Source organism: Clarias gariepinus, chromosome 2 (genome assembly GCF_024256425.1).
Source record: "Clarias gariepinus isolate MV-2021 ecotype Netherlands chromosome 2, CGAR_prim_01v2, whole genome shotgun sequence".
NCBI lineage: Eukaryota > Metazoa > Chordata > Actinopteri > Siluriformes > Clariidae > Clarias > Clarias gariepinus.
The window spans coordinates 51,267,468-51,287,016 of record NC_071101.1 but is presented as its reverse complement, the minus strand read 5'-3'; the positions used below and the strand labels follow the sequence as shown (position 1 = coordinate 51,287,016).

Below are 19,549 nucleotides of genomic sequence, written 5' to 3'. Positions count from 1 at the left end.
TATGACTGAGGACTACAGAGATGGCCATAGACTGGCCATGGACTGGGCAACTTAAGGAGTTTTTGTTTGTCACCTCCGCCCCCGGCTCACTCATCAGGGACAAACTGATCATTAAAATTCAGTGTTTTTTCCTTATATTTTTGCCAGTTATCTGTATATATGTAATTCTTTAAACCCTAACCCACTGTCAAAAATGCTATTAAAATAGTAATAATAATTATAATAATAATAATAATAGAATTAAATTGAATACAGTGTTAACTATATCTAGTTAATGTTTGTTAATTCCAGCATTATTATAAAGTTAAAATAAATCATTTTTAATATAAATACGACCTCACGGTGATGAATTGCCTTAATCTTAAACCACTTCTGTTCCACAATGCCTGGAGGAAAACCACCTTTCTCTGGCAAACTGTTATATTCCCACTTCGTATAAAAGTTACGCTTGGCAGTTACTCGTTTGTGTTTTAATTTTTTTTTTTATCATGCAAATGCTAATGCTAACACATGCTAAGACTGCTGCATGAATGTCCATGTCTTTTCTCAACCTCAGCTTGGCGTCATAGCTCGGAGTTTTATGTAGATACCAGCAGCTCCAGAAGTACTGGCACCATTTTTTTTAATTCTTAGGATATTAACTTAAAATAAATTAGCTTAAACTAGGGATAAATTTAAACCATTTATTGATATTAATGTACATTTAGAAATATGCAAAAATTATTGGCACCCCATGCATTTTGTCATTCATGCGCCCAGTCATTTTTATTTCTGTTTATTTTGTTTCCCATGTTTTGCTTTAGCGAGCTAAAATCTTTGATGATGCATGAGGAATTTGTATTTTTTTTTAAAGTCCACTCGACACTAGCGTGCATTAAAACAGCGATCGCCTCTCGGCCTGACCCCGGCTCACACTGAAGGAGGTTCTGCAGAGCGGCCATGAGGGAAAAGAGAGCGGAAAACATGCAAAGCGTCTGGTTTCAGTTACTCGCCGTGGAAATTTCTTTTAGCTTGAGTTTTTTTTTTTTTTTTGAACGTTTATAAAGAAAAAGATGAAATTAGAGTTTGGGTTTTCCTGAACTAACCGAAAATCACGTCTCTGAACGTCATTATGGGGAAGAAAGAGGAGGAGGAGGAGGAGCAGGAGGAGGAGAAAGATGTGTAGTGTTTATTTGTTCATTGGTTTTATTTTAAATAGTTTTGCTATTTTGCAAATTTTTTATTTGTAAGCTGCTTTGTGACAATGGACTATTGCTAAAAGCGCTTACAAATAAAAATTTTATTAAATAATCAGAGAAAGAGAGAAAAATGTGTGAGAGGCCAAGATAGAAAGAGAGGAAAAAAATGAATGACAAAAGAGAGAGCATGAGTGCATAAACACAAAGGTCACCAGTGTGTGTGTTTGTGTGTGTATTAGATGCAGGAGTTCCCCTCGGTGTGTGTGTGTGTGTGTGTGTGTGTATAAAAGCAGCTGTGTTGTGGCGTGGTTTGTGAGTGTGGTGGAGTGTGCTAAGACCACCTGTGTGTGTGTGTGTGTGTGTGTGTGTAGTGTGTAGTATACTGTATTGTGTGTGTGTGTGTGTGTGTTTTCTTGACTGCAGTTACTGACAGTGATGCACCACGCCCACTCACACACAGTCTTCACACACTTTCCCCGACGTGATGTCACCTCTGCCTGGATCCAGTGCTGTGTTGCGATGTCATCACACGGCATGAGGCTTATCTAAATCTACATCAGCTAATGTAGCTAAGGCTAACGCCGTGTGCCCTCGTCAGCAGTTGTTTGTGTCAGATGATCAGATCAGATTCATATCAGAAGCTCAGATGAATATCTCGGTGCTAATCCCGCTCGCTGGAAAGAAGCTGCTCAGTTTCAGCTTCAAAGAAACAACTTTAGCCATGTTTATAATCATCTGAATGTATTCTGAGTATGTACGATTTACAGTGAGTTAGCATGAAAATGCTAATGTAAAACATTGAGTTTCTGCAGTCGAGCTAGTCATTTTGTTTTAACTTATAAAGCAATGTGCCTTTTAATAATACTTTTTATTAAATCATAATTTTATATTGTGAATTTTTTATGTATAAAAGTCACATATTTTATTGCTCCACCTTTAGCTTTGATTACAGCTGCGGAATCATTTTAATAAGTTTATGCAACATTTATTTCCGCCCAGAGTTGCATTAATTTCTCACCAAGATCTTGTCATGATTATGAGAGAGTCGGACCGCTGCATAAAGTCTCCTCCAGCACGTCCTCAATACTCTCACTGGGGTTAAGGTCTGGCCTCTGTGGTGGCCGATCCATGTGTGAAAATGATGTCTCATGCTCACTAAACCACACTTTCATAATTTAAGTCCGATGAGTCCTGACATCATCATCTTGAAATATGGCGCGTGCCATCAGGGAGGAAGAAACCCTCCATAGATGTGATGACCTGGTGATTCAGTACATTCAGCTGGTAATAATAATAATAGTTTTTATTTATATGGCGCTTTCCAGAGCTCAAGGTTTTGAGTAAAGATTTAAATATGGAGATGTTGTTACCAAAATGGAGAGAGTGTGGTAGAGAGTTCCAAAGTTCGAGTGCAATAACACTGAATGATCTGCCGCCGATTGAGGAACAACAACAAAAAAACAGAATCGGAGGAACGTAGTGAACGAGTGTAGGGGCAAGCAGATTAAAAAGATAAGCCATTTATAGATTAAAAAACAAAGAGAAGAATTTTAAATTTGATACGGTAAACAACTGGGAGCCAGTGGAGATGAGACAGGATTGGGGTTATATGAGCAGAGCGTTTGGTATGAGTGAGTATTCTAACCGCAGAGTTTTAAATATATTGTAATCTGGAGATGGAGCTGGCAGGTAGACCAATGAAAAGAGCATTACAGAAATCAATGCGTGATGAGACGAATGCATGGATGAAAGTTTCGGCATCTTTGGTACTGATGAAGGGACGCAGTTGGGCAATGCGGCGTAAATGAAAGAATGCAGATTTAGTGACAGATTTAATGTGAGGGTGAAATTATCTATCTGAGAGTGTGGAGTCAAAGATTACTCCTAAATTTTTGACAGAAGTAGATGCTTTGATGTGAGAGCCAGCAATCTCACAGGTGAAATTAGTGGCGATATTGCTGGTGAGTGCTGGGGTTCCGATGAAAATTATTTCAGTTTTGTCCATGTTAAGTTTCAGAAAGTTTAAGTTAAGCCAATCTCTAATGTCCTTCACGCAAGCAGAGATTTTTTCAATTTGGTCATATGGAGTGGGTGTATGGTTAAATAAAGTTGAATGTCGTCGGCATAAAAGTGATAGTTAAGACCATGACGTTGAAGGATCAGACCGAGTGGGATTATGTAAATTGTGAATAATAGTGGGCCAAGAACAGATCCCTGGGGAACACCTTCAGGGGGAAGGTCGGCGATCGAAAATCCTTAACAGAAATATAAAATTGTCTATCTGAGAGATAGGAAGAAAACCAAGAAAGAGCAGTACCAGAGATACCCAGACCAGGGAGACAAGAAATAAGCAAATCATGGGAGACAGAAGGCAGAGCTGAGATCAAGTAGCAGCAGTATAGACAAGGAACCAGAATCACCAGAAAGCAGTAGATCATTTACTACCTTTACAAGTGCAGTTTCGGTACTATGGAGGGGACGAAAACCAGACTGAAAATGGTCAAAGAGATTATTATTAACTAGATAAGACTGGAGTTGGGCAGCAACAGTACTTTCCAGTAATTTGGATATGAAAGGTGAATTAGAAATGGGACGATAGTTAGATAAGACTGAGGAGACAGTTTTTAGTGGCAGAGGAATTGAAGCAGAGGTAACAGATGCGTTAATGAAATGAGAAATAGGTGCAGAGAGGGCAGAGTGACAAAGTTTCAGGAGAGAAGTAGGAGCAGGATCAAGGTGACAGGATGAAGAGTTGGATTTCAGGATTAGCTTGGAGACAGAATCTGGGGTCGTCAGAGAAAAACAAGACAGACTGACGGGATAGATTTGTTGGATGGCTGAGCTCTGTATCAGTAGGGAAACATTGGTGGACAGCATTAGTCTTCTCAAGCAAATAATCCAAAAAAGAGCAGCAAAACTCATTAGATATTAGAGGTCAGTTGACTTCATTTTATTTCCACATAACGTTGCTAAGTCTAGTCGCTTCATGTCCTTCCCTTCTTACCCTGACATGCACATCGCTCTGGAACAGGCTCAATCTGGGCTCATCAGGTCACATGACCTTTTTTCGGTCGCTCCAAAGTCCTGTCTTTATGATCCTCTTAAAACTGAAGCTCAATAACAAGTGGTTTTCTTATGGAAACACAATTAACCCAATGTTACTAGTTTCAGCAGCTCCTTAGTTGTTTTATTTGCTCGAGATAGGGCAATCATTTTACACTTCTGAAACAGAAGAACATCTTAGGCACGCTCACAGGACGCGTCTTCTGACGTGGTTGTGTAAGCAATGAGGAGCTCCTCACTGCATCAGTTAGGGTTAAATAACTTGTTGCAGCTGTCAAATATCAGAGAATATTTATTAGGAATAAATAATAACTATCCAGTTATTAGCAGTTATCACTTATTATGTTTGGTATTATTATTATTATTATTAGTAAAGAGCATTCTGTTGATTAATTCCTAATAAAGATCATATTAATTACAGTAACATCACAGCATGATAAATATCTCAGTTCCTGTGAATGAGCACCAGATGCACTTTCACACTCCCACACACTCACAGACTCACAGTGACCTGGCAACCTTCCTAAGCTTCGTAATCTAGAAACGGATCATTTAAAAAAATAATAATAATAATAATAATAAAAATTGTAAAATAAAAATAATTTCAAATTATAGCGGAGTAAAAAGGTGGAGCAAGTTTCATTCGAACCTGATCCTGCACTCGGAATGGAAATCAGCCTGGTGTGTGTGTGTTTGTGTGTGTGTGTGTGTGTGTGTAGGAGGAGGAGATCCAGTAAACCTAATACACCAGAACTCACCATTCATGCGCCTGCGGTTTCAGGTCTTTACTCATAATCAACCTCATCTTGATTTCAGAGGAAAACAAGGCCTCGCTCAGTTCATTAACAAAACATCTTAAACGAGGATTTCTCCAGAAACACACACACGCAAACACACACTGCAAAAAACACAGCGGAAACCCGAAAGCACCAGTGCTGAGGAACGCTGCACGTTTCCCAACGACCTGGAATGTTTATATTGGAATGGTTCACTTCCTACAAAAGTGCAGAACACAAGCTGGACATTGTGAATTGGCGCTAGTTGGTGACGGAGGCTAGCAGTTTAGCCAGCTAGCAGATTATACACACACAATGGAAAGATACGGTGGAAGCGGGGAGAAGACAAAATTATCCAGAAGGTCAACATTTTCCTCTGATGTGTCGGAAAAAAACACTTTCAGAGTGACAGAAACGACCCTTTTAAACTTAGCATCAGCCGCAAAGACGACTAGCACGAGCTCGAAACTTTTTACCGTTGGAAACTTCAGAAGTTCTGAACATCACAAAAACAAATGTTCTTTTTTTTTTAGTTTTTTAACTGTAGCATGTAGCCGCATGCTATAGTGCACAGCGCTAATGTAGGACGCTAGCGCCTCAGCTAATCAGGACAGACTTATAGAAAACGTTCTGATCATTTTTGTCTCATCACTTCTTTCTTGCTGTTTGTTTTTATTTTTTTCCCTGATGGTGTTGTTAGAAGCAGAGTGTTCTCAAGGTGGCATCAGACATGCACACACACACAGACACACACACACACACACACGGCAGCCGCCCACGACACACACTTTTTCTGAGAATCAGCGCTGATGAACAGAAGGTCACATGTGCGATCCAAATGGCGGCAGCGAGCAGACAAATTAGGGATGATTAAACCGAAAATATTATCAAATATTATTTGAGCATGAAGCAGACGAAGATGATTTTTGCCTGTGCGGGTTTCAGCGACATCATCGCGGCGCCGATACACACCTGTACAGGTTCGGCCGCTTCCGGCTTAAACCCTGTTCATCCCTCCGCTGTATTACTTTTAGGTTCTACACACTACAACCTGATGCTGTGTCCTACACACTTCTAACGTTGTGTTGTGCATGGTTCCTGTATTTGGATGAAACCCACCAAGCATGGAAGGAACACGCAAACACAGACCCGACGCGAGGATCGAACCCTCGACCTTGGAGGTGCATGTTTAATTGTTTTTATGTTAAATAAACGTTATTGTGGTTTCTTGTGTCATGTTGTTATCATTCAGTTACAGTAATTACATTAGGACATTTGGCAGAAACACTTGTCTAGAGCGACTCATATTTTTCTCTCATTATACACCTAAGCAGTTGAGGCTTGAGGGCCTCGCTCAGGGGCCCAACAGGGGTAAACTGGTGGTAGTGACCTTCTGGGACCTTCTCGACCATAGTCATGTGCCATACTTATGTGCCCCTGCTGTATATACTGTAACCAAAGGGAAACATGCTAGCTAGCGTTAGTGAGAGCGTTAGCTAGCTGTGTTAGTTTTAATGTTAAGTTCTACGGCTGAATTTAAGGTAAAATAACTAACTTCACGTCCAAATCTATGTTAAAACCTGCCCTGTTTCCTATCGTGTTTTGTTTAATGGTATATATATATATATATATATAAAACCACTGCGCTTCCGCTAGTATGAACATCTAACGCTAACGCTAAATCACATTACTGAGATTTTAATTCGAGTTTAATCAGTACTTTATTATCACGTCTGAGGTCAAGTCTGATGATCTGGATGATTCTTTCTGTTTGTGGTATTAATTATTCAGGAATTACAGCCATTTCCTCTCTCACGCACACACACACACACACACATTTTGGTGGGGCTCATAAATATTGGAACAACCTAACAATTACAACCATAAGGATTTTCTTTAAAGTTTCCTGAAGTAAATTTTCCTGAAGTTTAATTCAATGAAATCTTATTAGTAATGCAGCCTTTACACAATCAGAAGAAACGATGGACGTTTGTATGAAATGTGAACGTGTATAAACCAAAATGAACCCATTCACAACCCATGCACGTGACCAAATGCTGAGTTTCCTCCCTGGGGATGCTTTGCCAGGCCTTTACTGCAGCTTGCTTGTGCCTTCAGTTTTGTCCTCACCAGGTGAGGAGCATGGTCTGTCGGATTGAGATCGGATGACTGACTCCGCCAGTGAAGAATATCCCATTTCTTTTCCTTGGGTAGCTTTAACTGTATGTTTTGGGTCATTATCCATCTGCAGTATGAAGCCGTTTCCCATCAGTCCTGCAGGGTTTGTCTGAATCGGAGCAGAGTGTATCGCCCTATGCACTTTAAAAATCATCCTGCTGTCAACTTTTATCCTAGAAATGTAGGAGTGTAAAACTCTTAACATCTATATAAAGCAATTGCACACACACACACACACACATCCGTTATGTTTCCATACTTTCATTTATTTTATATAAAAAGGCCTTACTGTGCATCACACGGCCCGAAGAGACTCCGCACAGCAGATCTCGGTAGGTACAAAAACTATAATATAACATTACAGGAGACTCGTCACATCAAGTGACTGTAACAAGTGTTTCATATAGCATTCCGTACACTAAATACAGGATACCTCAAGTACAAACACACAAACATAGATGTATATAACACAGTTATTACGATAACACACTGGGGATGAGCATCAGAGATGCCTGATCCTTCGTTCTGCTGAATTAATGGAAGACACAGCAGCGATACAGTCGTTAATGTCAAGTCTGGAGATGAAAACTGCTTCGATGAGTGTGCCATACGCTTTCATGGCAGCAGGGGGCGATAAAGTTACATCATTATCAACATTAATTACATTATTAAGTTGTCACTGTGTTTAACTTTTTTTGTTTATAAATAAATATTTATTTAGCTTTGTTTAAATAAAGCCATTCCAAATTTTGCAAAATATTATAATCTGATGGTAAATCCTCAAGAAACTAAATATTCAGCAAACATACGATATGAGCAACACCGCCATCTGGTGGCTGCTCAAAGATTCGCACACTAATGCGAAGTCAAAAGAGTTGATCTGAACATGCTTAGTTTGTCCACAGGTTACGTCCCGAATCAGACGTGCTACGATGCTAATGCTAGCACACTAGCTAAATAGTACCACAGTACTGAAAAGACCTAGTGATAATGTTATGAAACGTGTACCACAACAATACACGACGAACAGTGCAATATGTAGATTTTGTGTGATCTTTGGAGTAAGAGCTTCTAGGCAGACGTACGGCTACTTCTGTCACTTCCTGTTTCCCAGAATACTAACAGGAAGTCAATACATGACTTGAAAAAAAATGAAGAAACTAAAACAGAAAATCAAGAAGCGAGATGGGGAGAAAAAAAGAATTTTTTAAATCACATCCGTATACGTGTGTCTCGTCTCCGTCTCAGGAGCGTCTCATCTTGAGGAACGAATCAGGAAACAATCAGGAAATCCACAAAAATCAGGAAGTGCATCCGTTTTTGGAAAGGAAAGCTGTTTTCTTAAGCATCCTGCAAATGTCTCGTTTCTGTCTCAGTGAGCAGCAAAGTGTGACTTCCTGTTTTTCTAAACAAAAATGACAGAAATATAAAGGGGTAGAAAAACTTTTTTCTATAAAGGCAGCTTTGGAAAAAGTCCAAATCCTCAGTGCTTTGGTCTATGAGAAATAAACACAAACAGGAAGGTGTCTGATTTCTTTGATGTTGAAAAAAAAATCCCAAAATATCCACAAGTCCATCTCAGAGTCTCAGACTCGTTCCTGCTCATAATCGAGACTTCATGCTATTTTGGCAACGTTCCACTTTTCATGACACCCCTTGTTTCGTTTTGTTTATTTTTTTCCCTTGTCCCCAGTGTGTCTTTTAGTCTTTAGAAATTCCACAAACCCAGGAAGTGACCTCCTTTTTGAGGGTGAAATCTCCACTGCTTCCTCCTGCAGGTCTCCCGGAGCATCTCACGATGCCGAGATCTGCTTCAGCAGGGGGTTCGTCTCGCTCTCTGGGGTCTGGACGCTGTCCCTGCGTACGATGCACGTGGGTCGGTGGAGGTTGAGCATGTGGACGAGACGCTGACGTTCCTGCTTCAGTTCCTCAATCTGAGACTTTAGATCAGCATTTACTACCTCCAATCGCTCCGACTCCTGCGACACACACACAGCAGAGTGAGACATTTGTCCCTTTATTCTAGTGAAATGAATTGCTTTAATGTGAAGTAGCACAGAGTAAACACTAGAGGGCGCAATCGTGAAACAGAAAATGAATGGTTGCCTTCTGTCCAACCAGAACGCAGAACTCAGCAGATTCGGTATTAGATTAACAACAAACAGCGCAAACTCACCTTCTGGAGGAAATCAGTTCGCTCTTTCTTTTTGTTGCGACAACGTGCAGCAGCGACTTTATTCTTCTCCCTCCTCCTCTTCCTCCTCTCCTCCTCATCAGCCATCTGAGTTGAAAAGCACAGGAAATGTAAGTGTTCATCATGAGATGTATGCTTTGTGCATGTAGTTTTACACTTTGGCCACTAGATGGTGGTGTTATATAAAAAAACGAGCACTGATCAAAACACTGCAGAGTTTCACTGAGACACGTCTGTATAGCAAAATGTCGTGTGTGTGTGTGTGTGTGTGTGTGTGTGTGTGTGTGTATATATGTATATATATATATATATATATATATATATATATATATATATGTTTGTGTGTGTGTGTGTGTGTGTGTGTATTGTATATACCTCGCTCTGCAGAAGGCTGAGTGGTCTCTTGCCCATGTGTGTGATCTCGCTGGGGGTCATGGTGGCCTGCAGGCTGAACATCTCAGCCAGTTTGAGCTGCTCGCTCAGCGTGGAGGCGGGAAAACCCGCGAAGGGGGACAAGGTCGGCATCATCACTCTATCACTGAAAAAAGAGAGGGAGTTATAAAATCATTTCATTAAAGCGGTTGAGGAAGACAAGAGAGTTACATCACTAGGAGAGTGTGTTTCTGTTTCATTATGTCTCTCTCTCACACACACACACACACATCACTGTCTCTCTCTCTCTATCTATCTATCTATCTATCTATCACACCTGTACACCTAAGTGTGTGTGTGTGTGTGTTTCTAGATTTAAATGCAGGTTGATGTCATGAACACGATTAAAACACACACACACACACACACACACACACACAGCTTCCAGTGTGTGCAAAGCGCTGATTTGCATAAACTTTATGACATCACTACAACATCTGTGTCTGCCTCTGAAACTTTACACACAGGCTCGATGAAGCAAACTCAAACACAACAAAGTTCCACAATCCTCTGGTGTACAAAGGCAATTCTGTACACACACACACACACACACACACATGTTTATTACTGAACTGCTGCATCACGTGCATGTCCAACTAGTGCAGAATAAAACACCCCCCTGTGTGCTATGCGAACAGCCCCTACAGCAGACACTCTGCCTCCTTCCCCCTCAGAATGACTGTCTAGTTGTCTTAAACCACCTGTTAATCACCTGTTAATCACCTGTTAATCACTTGTTAATCACCTGTTAATCACTTGTTAATTAACTCACCTCGCTTGGTCGTTCTCCGCGCACGAGCTCTCGGCACTCGCGACTACTTGTCTCTCTGAGCGCGCTCGGGTTGCATCAGCGCGCTTAAATACGAGCACGCGGAATGCGGAAGTGTCTGCCCCGTGACGTCAACTCAAACAAACCGAGCACCGACTCCGCCCCTTAGCAACCAAACAAGACACTCTCTCGCGGGCGCAGCCGATAACACAGCGCTAAGCCACGCCCCTCCTAGCAACAAAACACTCGAGCGCCTTCAAAGTCTCCGCCCCTTAGCAACCAAACAGAGACATAGCAACATTCCTTCCGCGAGCTCGGTTTCTGTTTTGAGCTCGCGACAGAGGAAAGCCCTTCAGGTCTCGCGCGCTGCCCACGCGGGTTTCCCGCCTCAGGAATGTCAACAACAACAAACAACAAACTACAAACAACATCTCTGATTAAAGGAAATGATTCTTATTTGAGGAATTTTTGACGTTAGGATTTTTTTCACAGTCATTTTAAAAGCACAAACAGAATGTTTTGATGATAAAATTGCTTGTTTTTTCTCCACACAGAAAACTGTATATTATAAAACTGTAGACTTATTTATGGAAGAGGAAAATACCCGGATGTGTCAGACATCCTGTCAGAATGCTAAATAAACATGCCAGGTTTGTTGTTTTTTTCCCTTCCAGATTTTAATTAAAAAAACAAACAAACAAACAAAAAAAACAACCACCATCACCACTAACACCAACAATTATTATTAGTATTAGTATTATTATTATAAATAAAGTCTTGCATATATACTTTGAATAGTAATATGATAAGTTTCACAGCTCCTTCTCATACATATATGATGTAACATGTAAGAAACCATAAGTGTTAAAGGAAAAGTACCCAAGTGTCACACTGGCTGAGGTAACATGTCAACCTGAAACTGAATCCACTGTTCAACTGAAGAGAAAGTGGAGTATCACTCTGTGTGAACATTTTCTTTAAACTTGCACATTATTAGACATGATAACACAATTTTAAACGATTCTGTATGTCCAAAATCACAATATTAATCAAAATCTATTTCTGACCAGACTAGCATGGCTAAACTACTAACTGCTAACTACTGTACAGGCCAGAATTAAAAAAATATTTACACATTGATTTTTTTTTTTTTTTCCAAATTAGGCTATGTTGAAAATTAAACCATTGCCCCAAAAAGTCCCTGGATATGTACCAAGGTAATGTTTTTTTACCAAAAGATATTCAGTATTATGTGTTAGGACAGTCCAGAGGATATTTAGGATAGTTTCAGAATGAGGTATTGCTGTTAATTTTACCTCAGTGTATATCCAGTGACTTTTGGGTTAATAGTTTGATTTTTAAAATTGCCTAATTTGGCAAAAAAAAAAAAAGGATTTTTGTGTATCTTTTATTGAATTAAAATCTCTTGTTAAATCAATAAAAAATCAAGCTATTAACCCAAATGTCCCTGGACATACACTGAGGTAACTTTTTTTCATGCACAAAAGTTCAATAATATGTGTGGGAATTGATTAAAATAAAAAATATATACATATAGTTTTTTAGGTTAGCACACTTTTGATCTATAAATAGTATAATGAGAAATACAGGTCATATTGATGATTGATCTTTCCTTTAATTTCAACATCAGTTTCAGAGTGAGGTATTGTTCATGTTACCTTCTTATTTTTGTTCAACGAACGTTACTCAAAAACAACCTTTTTTCCCCCCAAAATTAGGCTATGTTGAAAATTAACCATTAACCTAAAAGTCCCTGGATATACTCAGTGGTAACGTTAACAGCAATACCTCACTCTGAAACTGAAGCTGATGTTGAAAACAAATATTTCACATATATACTATAACTCAATCAATCCTAACACATACTGTAATATTGAACTTCTGTGGGCAAAGTTACATAACAATTTTGTTAAAATATTGAGGTTGCCCATTGAAGGTTTCCATTCCCAAAGTGTCAAAGATAACAGCAAGATAACAGGAACAAAGATAGTGAGGTAAAGATAACAGCAACTTTCACTCTGAATCTGAAGCGGCAGTTCAAGTAAAAAGTAAGTAAACGTAAGGAAGGAAACCATCACTATGACAATAGTTTCTGAAGCATATTTTTTTCCTTCACTTTGCTCTAGTTTACCATGAACAAGTAGTGTACCCCAGAAAAATGATCATGTTCATAAATATTTACTGTAAGCCAAAAAGTTCCCAGATGTCCTAAGCAGCTAATCAAAGTTAAATGTGCTAAAAGTTGAAACCACTAAAAGTTACACAACTGTTAGTTTGTTTTGTTTTGCCAAAACATGTCAACACTGGAAATATTTTTATGTGTAAACCCATAGTGTACGTGTAAAAGTACCTAAATAAACATGAAGGTAAATTTAACACACATCTCTCTGAAACTACAGCTATAGTTAAAGCAAAGTGCAAGTGAAAGTATAACATCATTACCACAAAACTCTGTGCTGTTGAGATATGTTACTTCATATTACACTGACATAAAGTGTTTGTAAAGAATCATAAGGAAAAATATATGCAGTAAATACTGTACTCACTGGCCCCTTCGTTAGGTACAACTGTTTAACTGCTTGTTAACACAAATATCTAATCACATGGCAATCACATGGCTTATAAACTTAATGCATTTAGGCATGTAGATGCTGTCAAGATAATCTGACTGTGCATCAGAATGACTTAAGGTGACTTTGAGCGTGGCATAGTATTTCTGAGACTATAAATACATGGGCTCACAAAAATCAGACATTAGAAGATTGGAAACACATCACCTGGTCTCTATTTCTGAGCGACATTTGGCGTAAACGACATGAAAGCACAGATCTATTCTGCAGCGTATCAGCGTTTCATTCTGCTGGTGGCGGTGTAATGGTATGGGGGAGATACTGTTTCTTGGTACACTTTGGGCCGCTTAGTACCAATTGAGCATGGTTTAAACAGCACAGCGTACTTGAGTGTTGTTCCTGACCGTGTCCATCCCTTTCTGAGCACAGGCTAACGTGCCACGTCACAAAGCTAAAATCATCTCACACTGGTTTCTTGAACATGACAGTGAGGTCACTGTACTCACACGGCCTTCACAGACACCCGATCTCACTCCAATAGAGCGGCTTTGAGACGGGGTGGAATGGGGTGGCCGCATAATAGACGCTCAGCCGACAAATCTGCAGCGACTGCGTGATGACAACATGGCAATATGGAGCAAATCTCTAAAGAATGTTTCCAGCACTGTGTTGAATTAATGGCATGAAGAATTAACACGTAGTCCTGAAGCCAAAAGCGGTCCAACCCAGTACACGCGAGGTGTACCTGCATCTCTGTAGTTAAGCTAGTCAACCAAGAATAGAATGAATTAAACCATCTGAAGCCCCACACATACACGCACACAAAATATTCAGATGACTTCCTCTTCATTTGTCTCGAAAATAACTCGAGCAGACATTTGAGTCAGTGAGATTAATGTAATTTCTGGAATTTTCCGCTCAGCTCTCGTAATAGAACTGTAGCTTAAAAATACTGCTGATTAAACAGGAACTTCTGTGAATAATAACTCTTCTACTCTTTCTCTCTCTCTATCTATCTCTCACAATCTCTCTCTCTCTCTCTATCACACACACTCACACACAATTTGTAGAAATGAGATACCATTTGAAAGCTGTATTGCTAATATAAGTACCTATAGTAGTAAGGTATACTATTATATTGTACAATATCTTTAAACAGCCATATATTAGAAGGTTTACTGGATGGAACTCTAAACCTCCAAAAAGGTTCTAAACAGAAACACAGAACCCTTTTTTTTTTCCACCAATGCATTAAAAAATAATAGATGCACCCTTCCCTTCTCCAAGAGTGTGTGTACACATGTAGGGTGACCTACATAACCATTGCTCCTTATCTTGTTCTTGCTCCTTAGAACCTCCTTAGCTATCTTCGTACCATTTGGTTCCTAAGAAGAGGAAAACAGTTATTAATCCCCTGATGTTGTGTTCACAGGGTTTCACAGGGTTTAATCCTCTGAGGTATGGGCGACCACTGGAGAACCTTTAAGGGTTCTAAGAGTGCAGATGTGTGACGCTGAGAGTGAGAAAGGACAGACGGATGAATAACGTTTCCTCTGCAGTATTATTAGAACTTTACAGACAGTGGAACCTGTTGGAACATGAAGATTCAATTTTGAACTCTGTGATTAATTTTTGAACACTGTGTCTGTGTGTGTGTGTGTGTGAGCGCAAGTGTTTTTCCGTTCCCTCACGTGGCTATTAGTTTGTACGCTATAATAATAACACGTCTGGCTATGTGTCTGATGGTGTTATCTGACATTTGGGAATTCGTGCAAATCAAGTTCATGAGAACAAACCTGGCTGTGCACTCTGAGAGGGAGGGGCTTATTTTCTAGTCCTTGTCAATCACAGTGGCACTAGCCAATCACGGGGGTCTATGAGGTTGTGTCTGTAGAAGAATTCCTCCGAGATCCTGGTGGGTTAGCTGGTGTATGAGAAGGGTGAGAGGTGGAACCTGGCTGGGAATACATTAGGCAGAGAAGGCGAGTGAACAAAAAGAAGTCAAATTATAATGACATCATCAGTCGGGTTATTACCATCAATTAACTCATGAGAGCGGTTTCGCCTGAAAATGGAGATGCACAGAAAATAAAATGAGGTAATGATTCTGTATGTGGTCAGTTGGTGGCAGTGTGTGTGTGTGTGTGTGTGTGCACGCACTCAACTCTGCCCTTGTCCTCTCTCACACAATGATGCAAGTCAGAGTGTTTGTTTGATTTTTTTTTTTTTTGTCCAGTTCTAAAAGTCCACTCTTACACACACACACACACACACACACACACACATACACAAATAACAGGCTAACCTGATGCGTGTGTCATTGTTTGATTGTGCAGGACAGGATTGAGAAACAACCCAGAACACTGCGCTCTTGATTCAGATCCTCAACACACCCTGCTGGAGGATAAAGTGGGCGTGTGGAATCAGATCAGTAAATGTGTGTGAAGTCCTGAAACGCACGTCAGTTTTAGTAGAATATGTGAATCACGAATGATTGTTTGTTGTCTTAGGGCAAAATCTAAATATATCTGCAATTAAAAGAAATCCACCAGCTTTACTTGTGTGTGTGTGTGTGTGTGTGTTAGATCAAAACTATGCTCTTTTTACAGTGAACCACATTAATTTAATTCCTAGATATGTTTACAATAACATCAAATTTATTGTAATGCATAAAACTATTATCCATGACTGCACTATCCATCGACACGACAATAACATAAGCACACAGTACAGCACGTCTCACAAGTCAGTGTAATTAAGAATAATAATGAATCCACAGACTTCCTGTATAATCATGACCCACACTAACTCTCTAAACATAACATGTGTTACTCTATCACACTGTACTTTGGAGACTTTTTTTTCAGAGTGGTGGTTTATGGAAGCAGTGTGAACCACCATACGCTACGTGATGATTAGATAGCACTGAACATGGAAGGATATGACTTAGCGTCGTCTGATTGACACGTGAGAGAGTCAGTTCAGAAACAGGGCTGATGTTAAATCACAAACTGTGAGAAATCCTACTGACAAATTACCGTGCTAACACAAAACATTAAGTCCAGTATTGCTGATCTTTAATGTAATCAGTGATATTATTATTATTATGATTATTATTTGAGGTTGAAGCCCACGTCCATGTCTGTGTGTCTCTCTGTACAGCAGAACTCTCTGTCTAACTTATTAATACAAAGAAATCCCATTCTGTAAGGTTGAGTATCTTACGCCTTGTTTACACTAAGTTGTCCTTCTTTGGTGCTCAGACAAATACACTCCCTGTTCGGTAATCGGAGAGTGAATCACAGATGAGAAATGGAAAAAGTAGATCAAAGGATAAAGATGAAGTTTTGTCTTAAAACCACTCCAGCGTGTTAAAATTCACTTATACCACTTCAGCGCTGTTATTTCAGCCAAAGTGAAAATATGAACTAATCCCAGTCAAAATATTCACTTTATCTTTTCTAATTAATATCTATTGGTGCAGGTGTTTGTTTACATTGAGACAGTAGCGCATTAGTAGATTATTTTACAGTAGATTATTAAATCCCACACATAACTGTTCATAACATCACTTTTACTCCACATTTAGATTCACTGATGGTGCAGATTAAACTTCAGGTAGAGATCTAAGGACTGCAGGAGATTCAGTAACGTCTAGACAGACAGACATACAGACAGATACACAGACAAGAAATTCTTCTGAACCTCTAGTGTATGAAACGTTAAGATATCCATGAAAGAGCCACAAAACACACAAAACATTTATTTTATTTATATAGATTAATCAGTGTAAATGTGTTAACGCTTTGTTGGGGTAATTGGTAATGTTATGGCTAACTGGTGAACATGTCGGTCTAAAAATATGATTTATTATTATTATTATTATTATTATTATTATACCTCATCATTGATTCTTCCAGATTGTTAGATCACTCTACTCCTCTTGTTTGGGGTAATTGACACGATTGTAACGGTTTAAGAATGACGCCTTAACAAATCCGTACATTTTTAAGTTGTGCAAACTTCATCACTACACACACACACACACACACACACTTAAGGTGAGTGACACATCTGAAAGCAGTGTAAGCTTGCTTGTTTGCATGAGCTTGTGTATGATTTCACTTCCTGGTGCTGGACTAAGTATTTTTGATTATGTTTATATAAAAAACACACACTTTCGGATGCTTTCTGTAACAGATTCTTGATTTTAAGATTTCTGCTAAATCTGTAATTTGACTCTTTAGCATTTTGGAACAATTCATTAAATAAGGTGCTGTTTTCATTTTCAAGTTTGTACAGAAAAACATTTTACTTTCTCGTTTCTTTAGTGATATTTGCAATATTATTATTATTATTATTTTTAAACCAGATAAAACTAGATGTTTCTGTGTAAACAAGAAGAAAATGCACAAAGCCAGATTCCTTTCCCGGAAGAGAAACTGTCACCTCCCCGCCCCCCGCATCCCCGGGTCACCATGGCGACAAAACAGCCCTTTGCTTCTATATATGGCCACGGAAGTTGGAAAGAAGGAAAAAAAAAACACAACGGAGCGTAGCGCGTATGCTATGTGACGCAAAGCTTTTACGTCAGACGCACGCACGCCCCCCTGCCCATCACGCACGCATGCGCACAGAGAGGTTTCGTTTAGCTTGTGGCTCTCACTGAGGCTGCAAATGGAGTCTGTGTGTGTGTGTGTGTGTGTGTCTGCGTAGAAAATAATACATTATAACGTGTGTATACTCAACACACACACACGTTAAAATAGAAATTCAGGCAACAAATTCGAGTGCATAAGATTTCTTTAAAAATAAATAAATAAACAAAATATAGTTGCTGCTGGTTGTTGTGAGAAGGGTCTGGAGATGCTAAGATGCTAATGTTGAATTAAAGTCATTGCCACGATTCTTCTTATTTCTTCTTCTTTTATTTATTTATTTGCACATTTGCAAACATGGTATAATATAATCTGAGGTAATAAAAATATAAAACTTAACCCAAAATAAAAAAAGAAAGAAAAGTGTACTGAGTTATGGCACGTGAGAACAACACCATAGTTATATTACAAACACAACACATTCAGGTACAACTTCTTGACAGTAAAGATTTTCATCACAATATTCATAACACTGTGAAAAAGAACATTTACGCATGGATTAGCAACGTTATGGCGTGTTGTGATGTTGTGCTCTTCATTCTCCAACAAAAGCCCATTACGACTTTTACTAAAGGATTACTGGGTGGTTAATCATGCAGGCCAGGAACGAGATATTTCTGATGTTATACTGAACATTTAAAACTTTCTGACAATACCTAATTTTATGGGTGTATCATCAGCCCTGATTGATGTATGTTAAAGCACGAGATCGACAGCAACGTGGATGGAAAGTGACGTAGTACAAAAAGTGCATAAACGAACCTCATATATACGATAGATATCAAACATCACAACCTGGAAGTAACGCTCTTACAAAACTTACCTCAGTAGAACCTTCTTCACCGTCAGAACTGCTACACCGTCAGTAACCGTGACTATATAAACTGCGTTCTCTTTTTTTTCTGCCTTCTTCTTCTTCTTTAAATAGTTCTTAGATATTATTCACCTTACACGGACAAAACGTTGTTTCAGAGTTCAACAGCCTCCACAGTAAAGTTTTCAAAAGTGCATCACATCAAGACAGCCATGCAGCGACTCATCACTGTTCAAGTGTTTGTGTATTAATAATTCTATCCATTCTGTCTATTATATATTTCTCTCTCTTTTTTTTAGAAAAACAAAGTCAGAGGTTCAGCTACTGACAGTTTAATAATTATAGACTCGTTTAATAAAAGGTGTAAAAGAGGCAAGACGCCATGACACGATTTCAGACACCGTAAGTGCTGAGCCCCCACCTCTCTTTAAAAAAAAGTGAAGATGGTGGTATTTTGGTTGGCTCTGGGGTAAGAATTAGGGCACGAGGGTGAGGTTGAGGTGATTTTGGGATGAGATCAGGGTAATAGAGATCAAAAGGGCGCAGAAACTGTAATTGTTATTGATTGTATTATATGTGTAGATTACGCAAGAAAAAGTTTGGTTTAGCTATTGGATATTTGGGTGGATGTTTAGGAGGTTTAGTTGTTGGAGATCGGGGTAGTTTTTAGGTTCAGATAAGGTGATTCGGCTGGGGATTAATGTGCTTTTGGGTATTTGGGTGAATATAAGGATGTTTCAGGTGGAGATTAGAGAATTTAAGATTGAGATTATTGTATTTTAGGTGGGGTGTGTGGTATTCACCAGGGGGCCAGGGGTAGCTCAGTGGTTAAGGCATTGGACTACGGTTCGGAAGATCCCAGGTTCAAACCCCACAACCACCAAGTTGCCACTGTT

At 39.3% G+C, this 19,549-nt stretch overlaps 1 protein-coding gene across 2 annotated transcripts; it reads right to left on the bottom strand.

Annotated features, from left to right (window-relative positions):
* Positions 1–7,440: 7,440 nt before the first annotated feature.
* On the bottom strand, positions 7,441–10,696 carry jdp2b (Jun dimerization protein 2b). Of its 2 annotated transcripts, none has more exons than XM_053491241.1 (4): positions 10,594–10,696; positions 9,765–9,921; positions 9,372–9,476; positions 7,441–9,174 (listed from the first exon to the last, which is right to left on the bottom strand). In XM_053491241.1, exons 2-4 carry the CDS (start codon positions 9,915–9,917, stop codon positions 8,989–8,991), a joined length of 444 nt encoding a protein of 147 aa, XP_053347216.1. In that variant the 5' UTR covers positions 9,918–9,921; positions 10,594–10,696; the 3' UTR covers positions 7,441–8,988. The 2 variants fall into 2 exon arrangements, with proteins under 2 accessions (XP_053347216.1, XP_053347215.1); XM_053491240.1 differs by having other exon boundaries at positions 9,765–9,927; positions 10,594–10,684.
* Positions 10,697–19,549: the final 8,853 nt, after the last annotated feature.

Coding starts and splice junctions, on each gene's coding strand:
- jdp2b (XM_053491241.1), bottom strand. CDS start 9,917: ATGATGCCGACCTTGTCCCCCTTCGCGGGTTTTCCCGCCTCCACGCTG. Junction 9,477..9,764: donor TCAGCCTTCTGCAGAGCGAG/GTATATACAATA, acceptor TTTTCAACTCAG/ATGGCTGATGAGGAGGAGAG. Junction 9,175..9,371: donor GAACTGATTTCCTCCAGAAG/GTGAGTTTGCGC, acceptor TGTGTGTCGCAG/GAGTCGGAGCGATTGGAGGT.